General features: G+C 38.5%; 1 protein-coding gene across 1 annotated transcript; it reads left to right on the top strand.

Annotated features, from left to right (window-relative positions):
* Window positions 1-433: 433 nt before the first annotated feature.
* LOC137737216 (uncharacterized) lies at window positions 434-9,246 on the top strand. The gene is made up of 7 exons (XM_068476639.1): window positions 434-1,019; window positions 3,425-3,524; window positions 4,076-4,141; window positions 5,985-6,099; window positions 6,904-6,986; window positions 7,817-7,911; window positions 8,712-9,246. Exons 1-7 carry the CDS (start codon window positions 820-822, stop codon window positions 8,818-8,820), a joined length of 768 nt encoding a protein of 255 aa, XP_068332740.1. The 5' UTR covers window positions 434-819; the 3' UTR covers window positions 8,821-9,246.
* Window positions 9,247-22,728: the final 13,482 nt, after the last annotated feature.

Genomic DNA, 22,728 nt, shown 5'->3' with positions numbered 1-22,728 from the left:
TTTATACTAGCATATATGGGCACACACAAAGTGTGTGAGAAAATTTTTTATTTTTGTTTTTGAAATAGAAGGAGAGAGGAAGAGAGTGAAAAAGAATGTGGGAATGAGAAGTTTTTTTTTATTTTTTATTTTTATTTTAAATTTAATAGAGATATGTTAGGATTACATGTAGATGAGTCTTTGAAAAAAAAATAGCAAAATTTGATTGTGTGAAATTACATTTCTGCCTCATATTTCTTATTCATTTTCTATTTTAATTAGATAGTTAAACTCATAATTTCATAGAATTTTGGTTGATAATAAATGTTTTATTAATTAGTAGAGATGCATAATTAATATTTAATCATTAGTAAAACAGTCTTAGCAAAAAAAAAAAAAAAAAAAATATTAGTAAAACAGTACACACCGTGACTCAAAAGCCTCCCCCCTTGGATTTTCCCTTCCCCTCCCTCTCTCCCTCTCTCTCTCTCCCCCATCCCTCCTCTCCTCTCCATTTTTCTGTGCTTCACTTTGCCTAGAGCTCCCTTCAGTCTTCAATTCTTGTATATTCACATGTAAAAATAATTTAATTTTGTAAATTCTCTCCCCTTCTCTCTCTCTCCTTCTCTCTCATTTATCCGTTCTCTGTTTTTCTTGTTTTCAAATTTTACATATATTCTATCTGGGTTTTCGATATTTCGTGGAGGGGGAAATCGAAATTGGCGGGAACCAACGTCCGAATTCCGTGATTCTGAGAACTGGTTTTGCTCAGATTCGCTATAAAAATTGAAAATTTGTTAATTTTTCTTTGAATTTTGAGCAAAAATTCAAGAATTTTTCATGGCGAACCCATCTGGGAACCACCAAGAACCGAGCCACGCCTCCTCGTCCTTCAACGGCACCAACCCCAGTAATGGAAACTCCACGCCTGTGTCGGTGCCGGAGAGTTCTGGCGCCGCCATGACCATGAAACACAACCCGGGTATTTCTATGGATTGGAGCGCAGATGAGCAGGCAATTCTCGAAGATGGACTCGCCAAGTAAGTAGTAAATTTGGGGATTTTGCTGTTTTGGTCTCTTTGAGGTCCTTGCAGTGTGTATTCAGCTGGGAATTTTGAGTTTTCTTTTGAATTTAGATGTATTGTGGCCATTTTTTGGGCGTTTGATTGAATTGGGAAATTGCCTGAATTTTGAGCTTTTCTATTTGGGTTTTTTTTATTTTTTATTATAAGTTCAATTTTTAGTCTTAGAATACTTTTATATTTTGCAATTTTTGTGTGTGACTGTTTGCTTGTAGGAGTTTATAAAATGTTTTATTTTTTATTTTTATAATTCTTTGATAAAATGAGTTTGAATGCTCTAATAGTGAATACTGCTTTATTGTATACAACGTGGCCGGGGGGATTAATATTGTTTACAAATAAATTGTAGTATCTGGTGTGAGATGGTATGGTATATTATTAGTAATATCATTTGTACTTTTGTGCTTAAACCTGTATGCTGTGTCATTTAATTATGTACTTCTAAATCTTATGCTATATATAAATCATATCAGTATGTGATATCAAGGTTTTGGAATTGTAGGAATTTATGATATGACAGGTATTATGATATTTAATGAAAATTATGGAATGTGAAGCCTTTAAATAGCCTGCAATATATAGTTTGGAGGAAGATTATTAAAATATAATGCATGTCATGCTGTAGAGTGCCATAAGCAGATTCTAAGTAGCATATAAAGAACTTAACGTGGTCAGTGATGCTAAGTGAATTTATGCCAGGATGTATGGCAGCATACCTGCGAAGATGTTTGGTAATCTTCAGTTCGAGTACTTCAAAGAAATCAAAACAAAGCTTTTGTGCAGTGTCTAGCTGTCTAAGGTTTCTTTTATACTTTCCATTCTGATATACATATAAAATAAGAAATTCTGTTGGAAAGTTTCAGTTAAGTGGCCAAGTAGAAGTTAGGATATCATATGCACATGTCAGATACATACATACGAACATCTATCTAACAACCTATAGTTGGTCATTTGGTCTGTTTCCTTATTTAGTGATGATCATGTAATTTGAGTGTACCATTCCGTTGGAGTTCTATACGTTCAGATTGGATTTGGATATGTTGGAATGATGAATTTGAAATTGACCAAATTATGCTTGTTTGGTAGCTTGAGAAATACGTTTCATTTGCTCGTTATTTGGGTCTCATGTGCTAATTGATCTGTTGAAATAATTCCAGTTATCAAGGAGTTTTTGTTTGCAATATCTATTGGGATAGTACTGAAGCTGGATATTTAATTGTTGGTATGGTGTGCTTGGTAGGAATTCGGATTTGTCTGAAAAATGTAGCTTGCTGGAGATCAAAGCCAATTTTTACCACTATACATATAACTTTGCTGCTATTCTTGTTTTTGTTTTTATTACGTGTTGTTGATTCCTTTTTTGGTGCATGTTGCTTTTTGATTGTCATTGTTTCGGTAAGGTTGTGTACTCCTGATGCTTTCAAAAGAAGTTTCTTATACAAAGTAAAAATCCAAATCAGTGATATCATGCACCTCATCATTACATGAAAACTGAATAATTTCTTGATTTTCCCCCTAACTTGGAAACAGTTTCTTGTGACATATTTAGTTCAAAAAATTGACCATGTTGAATCAGAAATGTGGCATTTGATTGACCTTCGTCATGGTGGCTCATGGTAGCTTCAGTGTTATATTCATTAGTCCTTCACTAAATAGAACTTAGATTGGTTAAAAAGAGATTAGCAAATTTCAAAACCCAGTAAAGTTTTGTAAGTTTTACATAGATGAAGATTTAAATAATGGTATTTGTTTCACATTCATAAGACAATTAGAGTAGGAAGCCCTATTAACTAAATCATTTGCCTTTTGTTATTGCTATCCAAATATTTCTTGAAATTTTCCATGTGTTTCATGGATTACCACCATTAATTGAATCAATATTAGAAATTATTTCCTTACTAAAGTCTCTGCCAATATATCCATGTGTCATATTCGAACATTGTCATACATACGGTCCTAATACCTTGCTTATCATTACAAGTGAGTAAAATATAGGGAGTTTTAACGAAACACTCCCGGTACTGTTCACTTTTAACGAATAACCACATTTTTACCTTTCCCTGGTACTATTCACTACACCTTCATTTGTCATTTTTTATTAAAACTAAGTTTTTTTTGGACTTTTTGTTAGTTTTCCTTAAAATATATGCTGAAAACTGATTTAAGCAATGTCAGTTTTTCCAGACAAAGGGAGAAAAATGAAAAACGACATCTAAGTTGCTGTCCATATGATGATGGTTGTTTACAATTTACAAAACCTTTGTCTTGTGCTGTGGAATTTTGTTCTTATGTACTTTGTTTTTTCTGATTCCTGTTCATTGCAAGTGTCTCTAATTACATGTCCTTTGTATTTTCTCTTGCAGATATGCAACAGAATCAAACATAATCCGGTATGCAAAGATAGCCATGCTGCTGCAGAATAAGACTGTCCGAGATGTGGCTTTACGTTGCAGATGGATGACTGTAAGCTTTATTACCTTTATTTCTGTCCTTTTCTCTTGAAGACTTCTAATGTTTGTGGGTTTGGGCTTTAAGGTTTACTCTTGTTGATATAACTATTAACTACTATATTTTGTTTTGAAATTTGAAAAAATGTGAATAGCGTAGGGAAATTACTTATTAACATTATATTTGCAATTTTCGTAAATAAGACCTACAATATCTTACTGTCTTGGTCATGATCTTTGTGACATAAGGGCCTTTCTTGGGCCTTTGTGTATGGAGTTGCTGCTCTCAAGTTGTATGGTAGACTGCTGGTTGTTGAAGCTTATGCTCTTACCATTTCGAAAAGAATTTAAAGAACTTTTCCTATTATATCTACTGTGACTTGTGAGACGCGTTTATACCTGTAGGTTTTGGATATAAGCTAGCAAAAAATAATGCAAATACATTAGCATTTTACTGAAACTATCTGTTTGAAGTATTCTTTAATATCTTTAAATCTGTGCTATTATTTGTTTTGGTCGAAGTTTGAAACTGTATTTGATTGTTTTAGTGGTTCACTTACTTTCCAGAAAAAAGAAAACAGCAAGAGAAGGAAGGAAGACCATAACTTATCAAGGAAAAACAAGGATAAAAAGGTATGATCTGTAGTCTCTTCCTATCCATCCTATAACACTTGGACTGAGGCTCATGGGGTTAAAATACGGGTTGATTATGCTTTTGTTTTTTGGCTTTTGTCTATACTACTTTTCTGTTTGTGTAAAGTTGTGTGAAATATTCTACTTAGCCCTGCCCCTGTGACGAAGTGCATCTGCGTTTGTTGTTTGTTAATATCAGTTCCCTAGCAGTTAGTTTCTTCACTTGTAAATTTGTGCAAATCAATTACTAAGCCTTGTGGTGCGTTTGGATCAGGGACTTGAAGATTCCATTGAACTTTGAACTTAGGCTAAATTTGTTAGGAACGCACTACAGCAATTAGGTAGATGGACTTCAAAATGACTTGATGCACTACGTATGGGAGAACTCTCAAATGGCATTACACCTTGAAAGGTGTCATCTGAAAGTCCTTTGTGTAATGTCATTGTAGTGCATTTGTAGTAGCTTTGTAGTGATTCCTTAACAGTTGATTCTGAAGGTCGTTGGTACTTTAAAGTACCTCATCCCTCATCTAAACATAGGATTAAGGAGTTTTGGAATTCATCTCTCTCTCTCTCTCTCTCTCTCTCTCTCTCTCTCTCTCTCTATATATATATATATATATATAGTACTTTTTAAGTAAATGCGGAAATTGTAGTTGCAGAGTTTCAAGTTCAGGATATGGTGTTCTGATACTATGTTAAGTTGTGGATTGTGAGAATACGAGAGAAGATAGGGAGATTATTAGAGATAGGATTGCAGTTAATGGGCAGCTTAGCTCTGGAGCTGTATTTGTACATCTTCGGTAGTGCTTCTACATGAAGCATTTTATTCAGTAGCTCACTTTTGTTAATAGTACATAGAACTGGTAGTTCTTTATGAAATAGAATCTGTTTGTTAGGTATTGTTTGTGAGCACTCAGGTCTTGTCACGGCTTCTGTCTGTTTCAAGCAAAAACTATAATATCGTTTTGGCTTGCTAAAAGCATTTCCAAACATTCAAATTCAATCAGCACAAAAAATAAGAAGACATCCAAATACCATAAATGAGGTATCACAATAATATCCGTAATGTAGCATAAAAATAAGGACAATATTGTAACAATGTTAACAAATCCCAAAGAACAATATTGTAACAACGCTAACAAAGCCTAAAGGACAATATTGCAACAAAGCTACCAAAGCCCAAATTTCGCCAATCGATACTCGAGTCTGATAACCAAGAGATTCATTTTGTTTTTGTTTTCTTTACTTGCATATATAAGCAAGTGGAAGAATGGTAAAATGACACTCTTTTATTAGCAAAATCTACCTATGAAATCAAGTTAAAATTGAGATGGTACAGATACACAATAATTTATTCCTATGAAGGAAGAAAGCAAATGCAACACATTTTGCAACGTCCTAGCAATATCTTGAAAAAATTCTAAAAACTTGTATAGCCAGATAAAAAGGATTTCAAAACATTTTTCTATCTCATTCAAAAACTGATAAAGAGGATTTCGAAACTTTTTTGTGGCAGTTGTGCTATTAGGTTTTGAACAGCCTCACAACTCATCTCATACAATTACTTGGTGTTCTGTAAAATTAACAATAGGAACATAGTGTTTTCTCCAGCCCAAGTACTGTATTCCTTTGTGCTCTCACTCCAATAGGAAAACAGTGAGGAGCTGTGTTACGTTTTTCTTCTTCATCTTGTTTTGGCCATGGATTATCCCCAATTCGTTCTTTGTTAAACATGACATTGCATATACCAGTTTGCATCATTCTCTCTCTAGTTAAAGTTTGCATACCTGTTTTTCCTGTCCCAAAGTTCTCATGGAACATCTTTGCATTTGATTTTCAGGAGAGAGTAATTGATACTTCAGCGAAGCCATCTCACTTTGCTGGGCGGCCTAATGTTGCTCCCTATGCTCCCCCAATGATTACTATGGACAATGATGATGGTATCCCATATAAAGGTCTGGTTAAATACTCTGTATTTATTCTGCAGAGGCTCAAATACTTTTTTAACCCAAGTTCAGTGTGTATATATGTTGTACATAAAATTCAGTTCTTATCTTATATACAGCATAAGCGACCTATATAGACACACACGCATGCCCACGTGTATTGCTTTTGGCATTGTTTGCTAAATCCATATCCCACGCACGAAAATTATTGCTGAATATATTGTGGTTATAATAAAAAAGAATTCAACCAAACCCAAATATATATGCCTCAAAAATGGTGCTTGGTCTGATTTCCTTATGAACCTGTACTTATTAGTTTGGGTAGCTCATTTTAAATCAATTAAGTTTTGCTGGGCTTGGTGGAGTGGGGGTGGGGTTTGCACCTATGGACTTTGGTAGCCATTTAGACTAGATATAGAATTGGAGCCATGGTTCTTACATTTTAAAACTTGTGGGAAGGCATAGCACAATATATGAAACAGCTAGTGACGTATTCTGCATGCCCTTTTTATGTCTGTAATGAGGAGATTGGTGTCTTTTTGAGATATGGACCATGGTATGTGCAAGTATAACCTGAACAGTTCTGTCATAATATTATTAGTAATAATAGTCAAGTGAAAATTTTTATTCATGTTAAAATAAGTACATACATTAATTCTACTTATTGGCAGTTGAGTGGTGTTGATGTTATGTATATGGACTGCAATTTTTTCGCCTTGCAATTAAAAAGTTTTGGGTTTCTAGTTTGTTGAGCTTCCTTTTTGAAACGTATTGTTGCAATAGCTTGTTAATATTTGCTTCTTCTGTTTTCAGCCATTGGCGGTATTACAGGAGAGCTTCTGGAGCAAAATGCCCAAGCCTTGAATCAAATTTCAGCAAACCTTTCAGCTTTCCAGGTAGAGAGCTGTCATGGAATTATTTATTACCTGTCATGTTAGCTATTATTTTATCTGAACGCCCGATGGTAACAGAAATGTCAAAGCCAAAGGGTTTCTAATAGCACTTGCTATTTATGCATTGCATGGTGACGAAAACAGACATCTATTTGTTGATGCTATCTTGATAATTAACTGAATTGTATGTTTTTATTGCATTTGTTTTTCCTTGGCCTCAAATTTATTTATTTATTTTTACGGAAACAAGACAATTGTAGAGATGTCCTGTAAAACAAAAAATAAAAACCAAAATAGTCAACTAAAATTCCTGTCATCAACAGAACATTAAGAAACAGCAGGACTCCAATCTGATGATATAGCAGAAATGTGCTTTCCCTATATTCTGACGACATTAATGACCAAAGAGATGCCATATCTCTAGAAATTTCATCAGTTTTCTCCTTAACGTTGTAGTAGATGGCTCAGTGATCTGGTTGATGAATCGGAGGATCATTTCATGTTTGTCTTTATCTCCCTCAGGCCCGCTCGGGCTCCATCGCCAGCACATGCTGGACCAAGTTGCTCGGGCTTCTGGCACTTTTTAAGAGCCAGTCCACCGGGCTATTGTCCACGGTGGAACTGCTTTGTTTGACCTCATAGTTCATTACTCGCTTTAAAAATCATTTGACCTTTCTTTTTTTGTTTGGCATTTATAAACAATATATGCATACTTTTAATTTATGACTTGTCCAAAAAGATGATAATCTTGGTAATAATGTCTGTCCTTCATAGATACATTGTTGGTGCTTTTGTAACTGGAGTGGGCCTTTTTTTTTCCTGTCTTTTTTCAGATACAGGAGAACATCAACCTCTTCTGCCGAAGTCGAGATAACAACATCAACCTCTTCTGCCAAACTCGAGACAACATCCTCAAAATTATGAATGAGTATGATGTAATCTTTGCCTTTGTTTTTCTCTTGTTCATTATAAACTTTAAAGGGAAGCTCGAGGCATTTTCTTCAAAAAAGCAATACGCATGTGTTATCTTTCTTTTGTTAAATGCTAACAGTTGCTCTTAAATGCCATATTTTCTATTTGTTTATTTTTATGTTGTAAGAACAGGGATTGACAAATTGATATACTTATGTTTTCTTCAACTCTGGTCCTTTCTACTAGATATGAAAACCACCTTTTTGTAACTTCTTCTCTGTAGACCTTTGGCTTTAAATTGACAGCTCATTAACAAAAGAGAACAAGGCGTACTGGGAGATTGTCATGCGAGGAACACACGACTTCATGTGTCGTGGCAGGATGCGTACTTGTCTCCATGGATCTACATCATTTTGGTCTTTGACAGTCTGCATGTCCAAAACTCACCTTAATTGTAGGGTTCTTTGAGTACACGAGTTCTTTAGTGCATAATCTGACATCATTGTGTTTAGCTCCACAGTTATCTTTTGTGAAAAAATGATTGTTCTGTCTGATTACCGTTGCCAATGCAGTTTACGATTGTTTCCGGTATACAATGTGAAATTCTTGAAATTTCAGTTCCTAAAAACCTATAGCATTGCATTGGTGTCATGCTAGTTTTCCCAGCCACTGGTTACGACTTTATATGTATTGCGGAAGTGAATAAAATGCCTCAAGTGATATAAATTTCTGTTAAAATGATAAACATCGATGCGTGTTGAACTGTCACATTTGTGTATGTATATTCATCAATTTATATTTCAAATCTGTCTACAGCTTGAATGACATGCCAGACGTAATGAAGCAGATGCCACCACTTCCAGTGAAAATGAATGAAGAGCTAGCAACCCATGTCGGCATCCCACCCCATCAGATGCAATCATGATCAGTTATTCGGCTTCCATCCGTGTTTTTTGTTTCCAAATGGGCTTCTTCTGATTAGTACCGAAAGCACATCAAGATGCCAAATTTGGCCGGAGTTTCTGCAAATCAAGTCCCGGCCTCCAGGTAACAAACGGAGTTGACCCACCTTTGCCATCAAAAAACCTGCAGGGGATCTAATTGTTTATGCAAATGTCAGTTCTTTTCTTCTTTTCCTATTTCCCTTTTATGTTTTAGTATTTCAGATCTGATTTCATAATTTTGTTTCCATAGCTAGCCATGACTAAGCTTCCCTGTAGAAAGTAGGAAATAAAATTCTTTCTGCTATATTTCGTATGTATTGGGGAATGAAAAGTAATAGTAAGTACTTGATTTCTTGTATTTTTTTTCCGTGTATCGTGTGTATCGATAGTGCCATGCTGTTATCTTTCGGCGAAACTTAAGGATTAAGCAAAACATATGGTTAAGCACTTGGGGTTATACGCACGATTGGTGAGTGAAGGTGCAGTAATAGTTCGTTTCATCGAGTATTGGTGACGTGACGATAAAGAGATTGAAGAATGAAGAGAAACCATGAGTATAAGCGCACAGTTTACATTTACTATGTCGAATGTAGTTGTCATAAACAGTTTCTAACTGTGAGTGATTATTAGTTTCAATTTTAGTATTGGTTTCCATTTCCTGGTTTCGTTTTTTCCATCACTCATACGCATTTTGTACATTTAGATTCAAACACTGCAATTAAGTGTCCGTTATCTTTTTTTACTTTTGGATTCGGATGCTGCGTTGTAGTATCCGTTTCCTAGCCTTGTTTTTTCCATCATTAGCACGCCTCCTACGCTTTACATCTCTCTTGACTCTTGCTTTTTACATATAATTGTAACACGTGATCCAATACTGAGCTAGCTAGATATCTTTTCCAGTTTTTATGTATTGTGGCAGATATATAGAGACCGACTTTAATGGAATAAGCATATTGATGCTAGTGTATCATTGATAATAATTACTAGCTGTGAAACAACGTTTAAAACCCTAATTGTTGACTAAGAACGGTTATGGTTTTTTTTTTTTTTTTTTTTTTTTATATATAGAAAAAATTGGTCACAAAGAAACAAATTTGCCTGAAGGTTTAGTCTCCAAACGTGGGTTGGCACTTCAGGCCCTCAAAACTCGGGCAATCAAGAAAACCAGTTCCGGCATTGATGATTTGATTTGAATGATTAATTTGAACGGTTAATCTTCACTGGTAAATGAGAGATCTTATATTCGATTCTCGTTAAAGGTGAATTTGAACCATATTATTGCTAGCCTATTGTGAGGCTTAACCTACTTCCTCATCCCTTAGTGTAGATAATATCGTTTGTTGAAAAAAAATAAAAAAAACAAAAAAAAAATTGAAGAGTTAGAAGACAAACACACTGTACAGGATTGGAAACAAGGCAGGTTTTGAGAATGTGTTCATTTGGGTGCTTAATTTTTAATTTTAGGGTTTTAATTTTCCTCTTTTGAGATAAGAAACATACATTCATAGGAAGAGAGAGAGAAGGATAGAATAGTAAAGTTCTAAACTACTTGTAATGACTTACAGCTCAAGTGGTATTTATTATTGACCTATGTCTAATAAAAAAATATATCATTGATCAAGTCCAAAACAAAAATATGTCATTAATATATGACTAAGTAGTAAAGTTTTTATTGATTTTTTACTAAATTACCTGAAATGGTTTATTATGAGGAAGAAACATTAGTGAGTTCAAACTCACACCAAAATGCATAAACATGATTCCTAGGTGTAAGATTTTATCACAATAACGGCCCTAATAATATCAGTTTTGAAGCGTACCACATATAACTATACTATATTATTTTATTACATCATATATGTGAAACTACTCTCCAACAACTTTTGTCTAATTTGTATACACCAGCAAACTTTGTATCTATTCTTCGATACTTGTCAAATTTATTTAATTTTCTTGCTGGAATATGGATGGAAGGGCTCACTTTAAAAAAAATTCAAACCTCAAAATCCTTGGGTCCTACTACATTTTTTTTTTTTCCAATGAGAATGCATATCTCCCTCCCAAATTATGTCCTATACCATTGTCCATACTCGTTAGAAGCTTAGATGTTAGAAATCTATACATTAAAAATACAAGACATATCACCAACTAGCACTTAGTCAAATAGTACTTCTTTTCCAATATAAATTGATCAAAAATTAAATTAAATTGTGATACAAATTGACGGCGGATGAATCAACAGGTCATCGACACGTAAGTAAAAATATGAGACGAGGTCTAAGAATGTTCAGTATAGAGTGGTGATATACACACACCTCATTTTACTTTCAACACACTCCATATTTATTTTTTGACCCTCTTCAATTTATTCGATCTGACGATCGATAATTGAAAGGAATGTGTGGAATGTAAAAAGAGAGGCGTGAATAACACCACCTCTCAATATATTATGTTGTTGGTGTTGTTACAGTATGAAAAGTAATCTGTTTGTGCTGTGCTAATTAAAATATTTGTTTGTGTGAAACTTATTACTTCATTTGCTTTGTTGAGCACCTACATCTACTACAATTCAAAATTTACATTAAACAACTTAATACATGTGCTAACATCCGCACTTGAACATCCATATGTATGTGTGTGTACAATAAAGAAGCACTTTGTTTAAGCCCATATTTGTTTATTTATTTGATTGTCCGCATTTGAACATTCTTTTACTGGCGAGTCATCAAGTATCATAGGCTGGTCATGGTAAATATATATGTTTGTTTCTGAAATTCACTTTTCGGTTAAAGTGGTACTGGGCCTAGAACCCACAGTTCAGTTAAGTTGATGTTTGGGCTGAATCAGGTGATAACCCAGAAGTAAGATATTCAGCCTAGTAATAGACGCTAAGAGCTCGACCGAGTTCTATGAAGAATAGAACTATTTAGAGATCGGGATGAGATTATGATTAGGTTAGGTTAAGTTTGGTTCCTGGATTTTTCCAAAAATTCAAAAAAAGAAAAAAAAGAAAAAAAAAGAGGTTTGGTTCTGTGTAAGATATGAATTCACTTTATAATATAGCCAGATTTAGAATCCTAGTTTATGAGGATCTCAACCGCGGTAGTGTTCTAGTCAAAGAACGATTGGTGATGATAATTCCAAGTAATGTCACATAATACTGAAGAATTTTAGTCCTATTTGAATTATACCTCGGCAAGCTTGGCCATTAAGCAATTCTTTCCTATAAACACAAGAAATTCTTTCCTATACTGAAGAATTGTAGTCCTATTTGAATAATACTGAAGAATTGTAGTCCTATTTGAATAATACTGAAGAATTGTAGTCCTATTTGCAACGTGGAGAGGACCTTCAGCTTAACACACAAATCAATGCTCTATGTGAAACCTGATGAGGTGATTTTATACTATATATTTTACCCTAATCTTTGTACCGATTTGTGTTGATTATAGCAATTGTATTTGATTTAGGGATTTTATTTGTTTCCTTGTATAGTTGATTTACTTGTATAGGACTCCTTGTAAACCTATATATACTCCATTCAGAGAGGAATAAAGATATATTATTTTCCCATATACAATTTGACTTGGCATCATAGAATTAAAATTCTGGTGACCTTGAGTGCCCACCAAAACCAAAATACCCCTACCCGTGAGAAACCCTAACCTTGCTGTGAAAAATTTCTATGTTCATGTCTTGCCAAATTAAATTTGGGTGTGTTATTTGTTTCCATTGTAATTTGTTGTGTGTGTTCTACAACCATGGCTGTGATGAAGATGTCAAACTGAACTCCGATTCATCCGGTGCCAAGGATGAACGACCCTGTCATGATTACTCTGCTTCTATTGCATAAGAAAAATTGGATGGCTCCAATTGTCTCCTGGTCTTGTAGTGCTCTTCTTACAATAACTGGATGATGTATGGCGGGATTCATCAATGGCAAAAAACTTGCTCCTAAGGATGCTGATTGTGTGGAATTCTCCGAATGGGAGGAGGATAATTGTTTGGTGCAAATATGGCTTCTCAACTCTATAACTCGGAATATGAGAAGTCTCTTTGAGCATTGTACTTCAGCGTATGATGTGTGGGAAGCTGCAAGAAAAACTTTTACAGTCACCCAAAATAGTTCTCGTTTGTTTCAACTTCGAAGACAATCAGTGACTACAACCCAAAATGGTGAATCTATTGCTGTGTTTTATGAGAAACTTCATGTTATTTGGGAGGAGATTGACAATCTTCACCCTAATCAACATACTAATCCTAATGATATGGCTATTCAGCAAAGGAAATTGAATCTGAAAGAGTTTATGATTTTCTTGGAGGGCTTGATCCTCAATTTGATGGTGTTCGTAGCCGTATCTTGGCTGTGACTCTGGTGCCCTCTGTCTTGGAGGAGTATGCTTTGGTCGTGGAAGAAAACACTTGTCAAGTCTTTATGTTCGGGGGTGTTGATGCTTTAAAGATTGTTACAACTCAACATCGACCAAGTGGCTCCTCCCCGACTAACGGTCGTTAGTCGTCTTTTGTGAGTTCGCATTCCAGAGGGTCTTCAAACTCCAAATCTGTTGTTTCCTGCTTTCCTGTAGCAAAGGTTCCTTCTGGTTCTCGTGAGTGTGCTCATTGTGGAGGTGACCACCTGTTAGAGAAGTGCTTTCAGCTCCATGGTGTTCCAAACTGGTTTCCTCAGTACAAAGCTCATAAGTACGGACCTAAGGCTGCTTATACCGTGGCTTTGGGCGAGAGTGAACCGTCTTCTCCTTCCATGAATTTGAGTGCGACAAATTCTGTACCAGGTAATGGTTCCAATACATGGATAATTAACATTGGTGCTACTGATCATATGACTTATAATTCTACGGTTTTTGATGAGTTGTCTAGTCAAACAAGTGACCTATTTATCACATCTGCTAGTGGTATGGCTTCTCCAATTACTGGAGAAGGAACAATCACACTTATTCCTACCTTGTCCTTGGCACATCCATTATTGGTACCCAATATTAATTGTAATTTATTATCTGTGGGACGATTACTTGACTCACTTAGGATACCAAACTCAAGAGACGATTGGATGTGGTAAATGGATAGGGGGGTTATACTACTTGACTCTACCAACAAAAGTAGTTTATGGTTGTATTGCTAATAAAGTTCAGAGTGGCAGTGACAAAGACAAGCATTAGCTGTGGCTATGGCATCATCGCTTGGGACACCTTTCTTTTGGATATCTTAGACATTTATTTCCTTCACTATGTCGTTCATATGATGAGACTTTTTTTAAGTGTGAAACATGTGTTTTGGCCAAAAGTCATCGTACTTGTTTTCCCTTAAGTGATAATAAAGCTATTTAGTCATTTGATTTGGTACATTCCGATGTATGGGGTCCTACTAATATTACTTCAAATGGGTTTCGTTGGTTTATCACATTTATTGATGATTGCACACGTTTAACTTGGGTTTTCCTGATGAAGAATAAAACTGATGTGACATCTATTGTACACGAATTTACTGCAATGGTATCTACTCAGTTTCAGACGAAAGTCAAAGTGCTTCGGTCTGATAACGGAGGAGAATATGTGAATACTACCTTGAGTTGTTTCTTTCATGAACAAGATATTATTCATCAGACGACTACTCCATTTACACCCCAACAAAATGGTGTGTCTGAACGAAAGAATCGTCATTTACTTGAACTTGCTCCTGCTTTGCTCTTGGGAATGTCAGTTCCTAATTACCTTTGGGGACATGCAGTTTTAGCCTCGTGGTATTTAATCAACCAGAATCCTAGCTGAGTCATTGATTTTCGCACTCCTTTCGAAGTTTTACAAGAACATGTCTCACCTATTGCTATCTCCAAACTTCCTCCCAAGGTGTTTAGATGTGTTGTGCATGTACATATTTATTCCCATCAACAGAGTAAGCTAGATCCATGTGCTATTCGATGTGTGTTCATTGGGTATTCAAATACTCAAAAAGGTTACAAGTGTTATCATCCTCCTACTCAAAAGACTTATGTTTCCATGGATGTCACCTTCCCTGAAGAGGTCCCGTATTTTGCCTCCTCTTTTCCTATCTCTCCACTTCTATAGGAGAGGGTTTGTGAAGTGTTAAGTCAAGGAGACGAAGAGAGTACAAAAAATAGTGATATTGTGGTCTGCTCGAACCGATTCGTCGCCCTTCTTCCACCGAGTAGTCGCCATGTACTAATGAAGAAGTAACATGCTTTGATAGTGAAATTATGCATGGAAATGTTGATGAGCAGTCGCCATGCACTAGTGAAGAAGTAATATGCCTTGATAGTGAAATTGTGCATGGAAATGTTGATGAAGATGTGCCAAGCAGTAGTATTCCACCCCCACCCCCCTTTTGCCCTACCATTGTCTTAAACAACTTGTGAAGATGAAAGTGATGCAAATGAGGTAGTTTATACTAATGTGCCTATATCTACTTATGAGTTTGTGAACACGAAAGTTTCTTTGAAACAAGAAACCAGAATAACGTGTACAAAATAATATTTTTGTGTTTATGATTTTGGGGTTACGATCTCTCTCAAATTTGGTCCTCTGATTCTATCTTCGTAGGGTGTAGGTTTGTGGATGAGTTGTTGATCCAAAGGGCCGTAGGGACTTGATCTAAGGATGAACAGTTGATGAACGGATCTTCAAGGGGCGTTGGGCTTGATCTTGAAGAATGGGTGTATGGATTTCTTCAAGGGGCTTTTGGGCTTGATCTTGAAGGTTGATGGATGAGCAGATCTTCAAGGGCTTTTGGGCTTAGTCTTGAAGAACGATTGGATGTGTGGATTTGTTTGTGCTGTTGATCCAAGGGGCCGTTGGGGCTTGATCTTAGGATGAACGATGAACACTTTCTTCGAGGGCCGTCGGGGCTTGATCTTGAAAGAGGATTTAACGAAGAACGAAGAGAGCTTTCTTGATCCTTCGGAATTCTTGGGAATTTGGATGGTTGGAAGCTTTGGAGTTTCAAAGCTTCAAGGATTTGGGGAATTCTCTTCTAATTTTGGAGTAGAGAAATGTATTTGTGAATTCCCTTGATGCTTGATACCTTGATGGAGAAGCCTATTTATAGGCTTTGAGAATGAATCACCACCACAAAATATTTTTTTCCTTTCCAAGCACCATTGCCTAATTTTCCCACTTAATGCAATATTGAAATTGAAGTGGTGTAACTTATGGCCTAATTTCCCACTTAATACCATTTTAAACTTGAAGTGGTCTAACTTATGGCCTAATTTCCCACTTAATGCAATATTGAAATTGAAGTGGTGTAACTTATGGCCTAATTTCCCACTTAATACCATTTTAAACTTGAAGTGGTCTAACTTATGGCCTAATTTCCCACTTAACACCATTTTAAACTTGAAATGTGTATGCTTTGTCATTGCCCAAAATGAGAAGAACTTGCTTTGATCCGTAATGGATTGAAGTGTGCTTGCCTTGTCATTGCCCAACATGAGAAGAAAAACTTGTTTTGATCCTCAATGGATTGAAATGTACTTGCCTTGTCATTGCCCAAAATGAGAAGAAAAACTTGTTTAATCCTTCAAGGGTATTTCTTCCTATTTTGTTGAGTCACACGCCATGTGTACAATTTGTACAACACGTGGCGTATGCCATGTATGCCTTGACACGTCAAAACTTTAATGCGTTGGTGAACATTTGTTTTACTGAAATTTCGATGTCTACAAGTGCCCCCACTTCAAGGCGCGTCGTAGACATGTGCTTGTCACGTGTAGAAGATGCGTTTTGAAGTCCCTTAATGTAGATGTCAACCCAAGGGCCGTCGAGGCTTGATCTTGAATTGGGCTGGAAATTTCTTCAAGGGCCATTGAGGCTTGATCTTGAGTTCGACTGGAAGATTTTCTGGTTTCCTCCAATTGTTGATTTTCCACAGGCTTAGTCTTGAACTGGGCTGGAAATTTCTTCAAGGGCCATCGAGGCTTGATCTTGAGTTCGACTAGAAGATTTTCTGGTTTCCTCCAATCGTTGATTTTCCTTTGTGCTACTCTTGAACTGGGCAGCAGGAAATTTCTTCAAGGGCCATCGAGGCTTGATCTTGAGTTCGACTGGAAGATTTTCTGGTTTCCTCCAATCGTTGATTTTCCTTTGTGCTACTCTTGAACTGGGCAGCAGGAAAATTCTTCAAGGGCCATCGAGGCTTGATCTTGAGTTCGGGCAGCAGGAAAATTCTTCAAGGGCCATCGAGGCTTGATCTTGAGTTCGACTGGAAGATTTTCTGGTTTCCTCCAATCGTTGATTTTCCTTTGTGCTACTCTTGAACTGGGCAGCAGGAAATTTCTTCAAGGGCCATCGAGGCTTGATCTTGAGTTCGACTGGAAGATTTTCTGATTTCCTCCAATCGTTGATTTTCCTTTGTGCTACTCTTGAACTGGGCAGCAGGATTCTTTTGGTCTCCCCCGAAGGTCTGAGCTTTACTCATTTTTTCTGTTTCTTTGTTCAATCTCTCCAATTCGTATTGAAGAGGGTTAGAGGATAGCTCAGCATATGCAGTTGTTGCTTGTCTCCACATGCTTTAATGTATCATTTTCACTTGCCTTACTTGCTCCCCTTTGCAGAAGTGGTCCCTTCTCTGGAAATGTATCAACCGTTGAAGATGACTACTCGAGAGCAACGCTAGGTAAGCAACCAGGGAATAGATTTCAGGCAGTCGGTTCCAGATCGGAAGACTGACTCCAAGTGCCGGCTGATTGCTTCTTTCACTTTGCCATGCGAGTAAGAACAAGGACAAAGAAAAAAACAGGGAAAAAGCATGATATGAGATACTTTTGCTTTTGACCTTGATGATATGAGATATCTTTGCTTTTGAAGAAGCGGCGAATGGATCAGCACATGTATTTGTTGTGCTTGTCTCCACATGCTTCAATCTACCGTTTCCTCCTGGGTCATCTGTACTCCAGGCATCTGGTATCTTCTTTGGGGAAGAAGAAAAAATTGAGTATTTCGAAAGGCTTTGCTGGGAGTGCGCCCTCAGAGGTGAGGAAGAGTTGGGCATTTTTTTTTTTTTTTTGCAGGTCTGCCTTGCCATAAAAGATGAAGGTCGACATATATAGGGATTTCCCAATAGCAAGTGGTGGTTATGTTCTTTTACCCTTGTCGACAAACGTCTCTTCGATTTTTTAACAAGCGTCTCTTCGATTTCTGAGCGAGCGCCTCTTCGAAAAAGTAGTCACGGGTGCGGCTCTGTCACCACGCTTGTTGGCAAAGGCGCGTAGTTGGGATGATAACCTTCACGTGTTTTCAACTTTGTCAGAGATCTTTTGACAAAGTTGAACGCGTTATCTGAAAAGCCGCGAAAGCGTCGCCGAACTTCACACAGGAAAATCCGATTTTTTGAATCGGTGGTCGTGTCGCCTTGGCTTTTTATAGAGGTATCGATCACCTCCAACATGCACACTTTGAAGATCGTCCGTTTGTGAAAATCGTCTTCGGCCTTTTCTGATTTTACTCCATCCACCTTTCTCTTTTAACCTTTTGACAATGGCTAACCCGTCTAACATTTGCTTAGATTTGAGTCTCAGCAGTTATCCGAGTGCGCCGCGTCAGGTAAATGTATGGTGCCCTTCTTTCTTATCTTCTAATGGCCCTTTGACAGGTGAAGATTCTGTGATGAAGGACGCAACAACAGCTACGATAGTAGCTAGGAACTTCCTCACTCCAAAAGATAGTAGGCTGCTTTCAGAACGGTCCGATGAGTTGGCCGTTCAAGAGTCCCTAACTCTCAGTGTTCAGTGCGCAGGCTCTGTGTCCAACATGGGCCAACGCCTACTTGCTCGATCCCGCCAAGTGGAATCATTGATGGCGGAGGTGGAAACTCTTAAGCAAGAGATCAAACAGCTTAAGCACGAGAATAGAAGTTTGCATGTGCTTGCAAATAACTATTCGACGGGCATGAAGAGGAAGCTTGATGAGCTGCAAGAATCCAGTGGTCGAATTCAAAGTGACCGTCAAAGTGACCGTCAAAGGCTTGCTGCTTTCTTCCAGAGGCACCTTTTTCCTGGCTCATCTAGCGTTCCACCAAGTATTGAGGCCTCTTCTTTGATGCCTCCCGCTTCTGTAGTTTTCCCAAGTAGTGGGGCTTCACGTGAACAACCTTTATGAAAGCTCCATCTCTTTTTTTTTTTTTTTTTTTTTTTTTTTTTTGTACGCACTTGTAATTTCTCGGAGATCAATGAACATGCTTTATTTTATTTAGTGTATTGTGCTAAATACAGATAAAACATATACATCACCAAGATGTGTTATTTCCCTTTTTTTTATTTTATTTTATTTTATTTTTTTTATTTTGATGATGTGACTGTACTTGAAGTTTTGAAGTTTCAAGTTGCCTACGTACCCTTGGTTGAGGAGGGATCAAGTCATGACGTAGTTCAAATGAGTGATGGTTTTTTTTTTTTTTTTTTTTTTGATGATTTTTGCCGTACACAGTTTATGCTCTTGCGGGCCAAGAGCGTGGTGCGTTTGCTTTAGGGGTAGTAGCGCTTCAAAAATCTGCCGTTGATGTGGTCGATCTTCAACCCGTCTTCTGCCATGATTAAGTAGGCGCCATTGGTGTAGATCTCTTGTATTACGTAGGGTCCATCCCACTTTGATGTGAACTTGCTTTTTGTCTTATGAGTTGTAATGATAGGCCTACGCAATGCCAGCACGAGATCTCCGGCTTGGAAAGACCTTGGGCGGACTTTCTTGTTGAATGCCTTGGATAACCGTGCTTGGTAGCATTCCAAGTGTTGTTGAGCTTCGAGCCTTCTCTCATCCAGCGCTTCCAACTCCTGAAGGCGCAACTTTGCATTTTCTTCATCAGTCAAGCCTTCTTGTATAGCCATCCTTAGTGAGGGAATTTGACTTTCGAGCGGTAGAACAGCTTCTACGCCATATACGAGAGAATAAGGTGTAGCTTGGGTAGGAGTCCTATGTGTAGTCCTATATGCCCAAAGTGCTTCACTTATTCTTTCATGCCAATCTCTCTTTGTTCGGCCGATTACCTTTTTCAGGAGGTTGCACAACGTCTTGTTGAATGCTTCCGCGAGGCCGTTGGTCGGAGCATGATACATGGAAGACTTGTGCTGCTTGAACTTGTATTTGTCGCAAAGCTCGTCCACGAGTCGGTTGGAGAACTACTTTCCGTTGTCAGTGATAATGTAGCGAGGCACCCCATATCGGTGGATGATATGCTCCTTGATGAAACGAACAACAGTTTCCTTTTTTACTTCCCTTAAAGGGATGGCTTCAGCCCGCTTGGAGAAGTAATCTGTTGCAGCTAGGATGTAAGCTTCCCCTGCAGATGACTTTGGCGTAATTGGTCCTACAACGTCCAATCCCCATGCGTCGAACGGCCATGAAGCAACTGTAGGGTGTAATGGTTCAGGCGGTTGATGTATGAAGTTGGCGTGGAATTGGCAGGCTTGGCACCTTTTGGCGTGTTCCAGGCAGTCCTTCACCATGCTCGGCCAGTAGTAACCCATTCTTTTAAGCCGGAAATGTAGCTTTGGTCCAGACTGATGTGCCCCACACACACCTGAATGTGCTTCTTCCATGGCTAGATTAACTTCTTCCTCACCTAGGCATCTCAGGAGCACTCCTTCAAGAGAGCGTCGATAGAGTGTTCCTTTGTAGTAAAGGAAGCGAGGTGCTCGTCGACGTATTTCGGAACGGTGTCTGAGATCATCTGGAAGCTTTCCGTGCTCTAAGTAGTCGATCAGCGGCTGTCTACACTCTTCAGCATCGACTGGAAGTACTGAGATGACATTTGTATCATCTAGTGACATTTCATTAACGAGCGGAATCACCCATCTTTGGCAAACTGGCACGTCTGCAACTTCATCTTTTCCTAGTGTCATACTCGAGGCTAGATTGGCGAGAGCGTCTGCCATTTGATTTTCCTTTCTTGGCACATGTTCTAGTGTCACAGCTTCGAACTTTTGTAGCAGTTGGGTCGCTAGCCGGAAGTATGGGACGAGATCATCTTTCCTCACCTCATATTCAGTTAAGAGTTGATTGATTATGAGCTTGGAATCGCCATATACCTCAAGAGCTGTGATTTCCATGTTGATCGCCATTTGGAGCCCGATGATCAATGCTTGGTACTCAGCAACATTGTTGGAGCATAGCTCATTCAGTTGGAAGGAGTAAGGTAGTATTTGCCTTTGTGGCGACATGAATACCACTCCTGCCCCCGCTCTGTCTGCTCGTGCGGATTCGTCGAAGAACATCGTCCATGTTGGGAAGATGTCGATGTAGAACACCTCCTCGTCAGGCAAGTAGTGTTTGGTGCTGTTTGCAGTTTCAGCTCGTGCAGGCAAAGAGCGTTTGGTGCCGTTTGCAGTTTCAGCTCGTGCAGGCAAGGAGCGTTTTGGTGCCATTTGCAGTTTCAGCTCGTGTAGGCAAGGAGCGTTTGGTGCCGTTTGCAGTTTCAGCTCATGCAGGCAAGGAGCGTTTGGTGCCGTTTGCAGTTTCAGCTCGTGCAGGCAAGGAGCGTTTTGGTGCCGTTTGCAGTTTCAGCTCGTGCAGGCAAGGAGCGTTTTGGTGCCGTTTGCAGTTTCAGCTCGTGCAGGCAAGGAGCGTTTGGTGCCGTTTGCAGTTTCAGCTCGTGCAGGCAAGGAGCGTTTGGTGCCGTTTGCAGTTTCAGCTCGTGCAGGCAAGGAGCGTTTTGGTGCCGTTTGCAGTTTCAGCTCGTGCAGGCAAGGAGCGTTTTGGTGCCGTTTGCAGTTTCAGCTCGTGCAGGCAAGGAGCGTTTGGTGCCGTTTGCAGTTTCAGCTCGTGCAGGCAATGAGCGTTTTGGTGCCGTTTGCAGTTTCAGCTCGTGCAGGTAAGGAGCGTTTGGTGTCACCTTTTAGGCTCGTGCGAACGAGGAGCTTGTGGTGTCGTTTGCAGTTTCAACTCGTGCAGACAAGGAGCTTTTGGTTGTCACCTTTTAGGCTCGTGCGAACGAGGAGCTTGTGGTGTCGTTTGCAGTTTCAACTCGTGCAGACAAGGAGCTTTTGGTTGTCACCTTTTAGGCTCGTGCGAACGAGGAGCTTGTGGACAAGATGGTTGCTGCTTGTCCAATTTCTTCGAAGCGATCTTCGAAAGGCATTCCTCACAATCTTCATAGCAAGGAGCCTTGATCGAGAAATTGAATAAGTCTTCGATGAAGAAGAGATCGCGCATGAACGATCTTTGTGTTGAAATTTTCTTATCTTCAACATTTTCACATTGCTTTGGAGGTTGGCGAAAGCTGCTTTCCCTCCTTTCTGATTGGTGCACTTGTGGAGAAGACATATGTTTCTCGTGCAGTTTCTTCGGAGTGACATGAGTCCATCCTTCAATTTCACTTGACTTGGAGCATGCCCCCAACAGTCGAGGTGAAGACTTTGAGTCGAAAGAGCCAGAAGTGACATCTTTCTTAGGGATTTCATCTTCAGTGCCGTCCTCTTGGGTTTGTTGGCATGAAGATTTGCCAGTGTGGACGATGATGCGCCTCCTTACTTTCAGTGGTCCTTTTGTGTCGACCTCTAGGATTGCTTGGCGCTTCATCCTTGAAGGAATCAAGCTTCGAACGTCGCCTTTTTCTGCTAACCCATCGAACTTTTCTTCCTTTGGTGTTGTCTTCCTCTTTCCAAAAGGCTTCTCATTATCTTCAAATCTTTCCGAAGCTGATCGTCGCAGAGGAGAGATAGCTGTGTTGCTTTGTTTCTTAGGCTTTAACAACCTTTCAAAAACAGAGCTTTGGGATGTTGGCGCGTTAAGCCTCTTGAAGACAGAGGTTCGGCCTTGACTACCAATGCGATTAAGCACTGAAATTCTGGAGCTTGAATGGCTCATCCTATCGAAGACCGACGTCCGAGGGGCGGGTTTAGGCTCTTTTTGGTCTTGTTCAAT

Source organism: Pyrus communis, chromosome 6 (genome assembly GCF_963583255.1).
Source record: "Pyrus communis chromosome 6, drPyrComm1.1, whole genome shotgun sequence".
Lineage (NCBI taxonomy): Eukaryota > Viridiplantae > Streptophyta > Magnoliopsida > Rosales > Rosaceae > Pyrus > Pyrus communis.
This window is presented reverse-complemented; position numbering and strand designations above follow the sequence as displayed.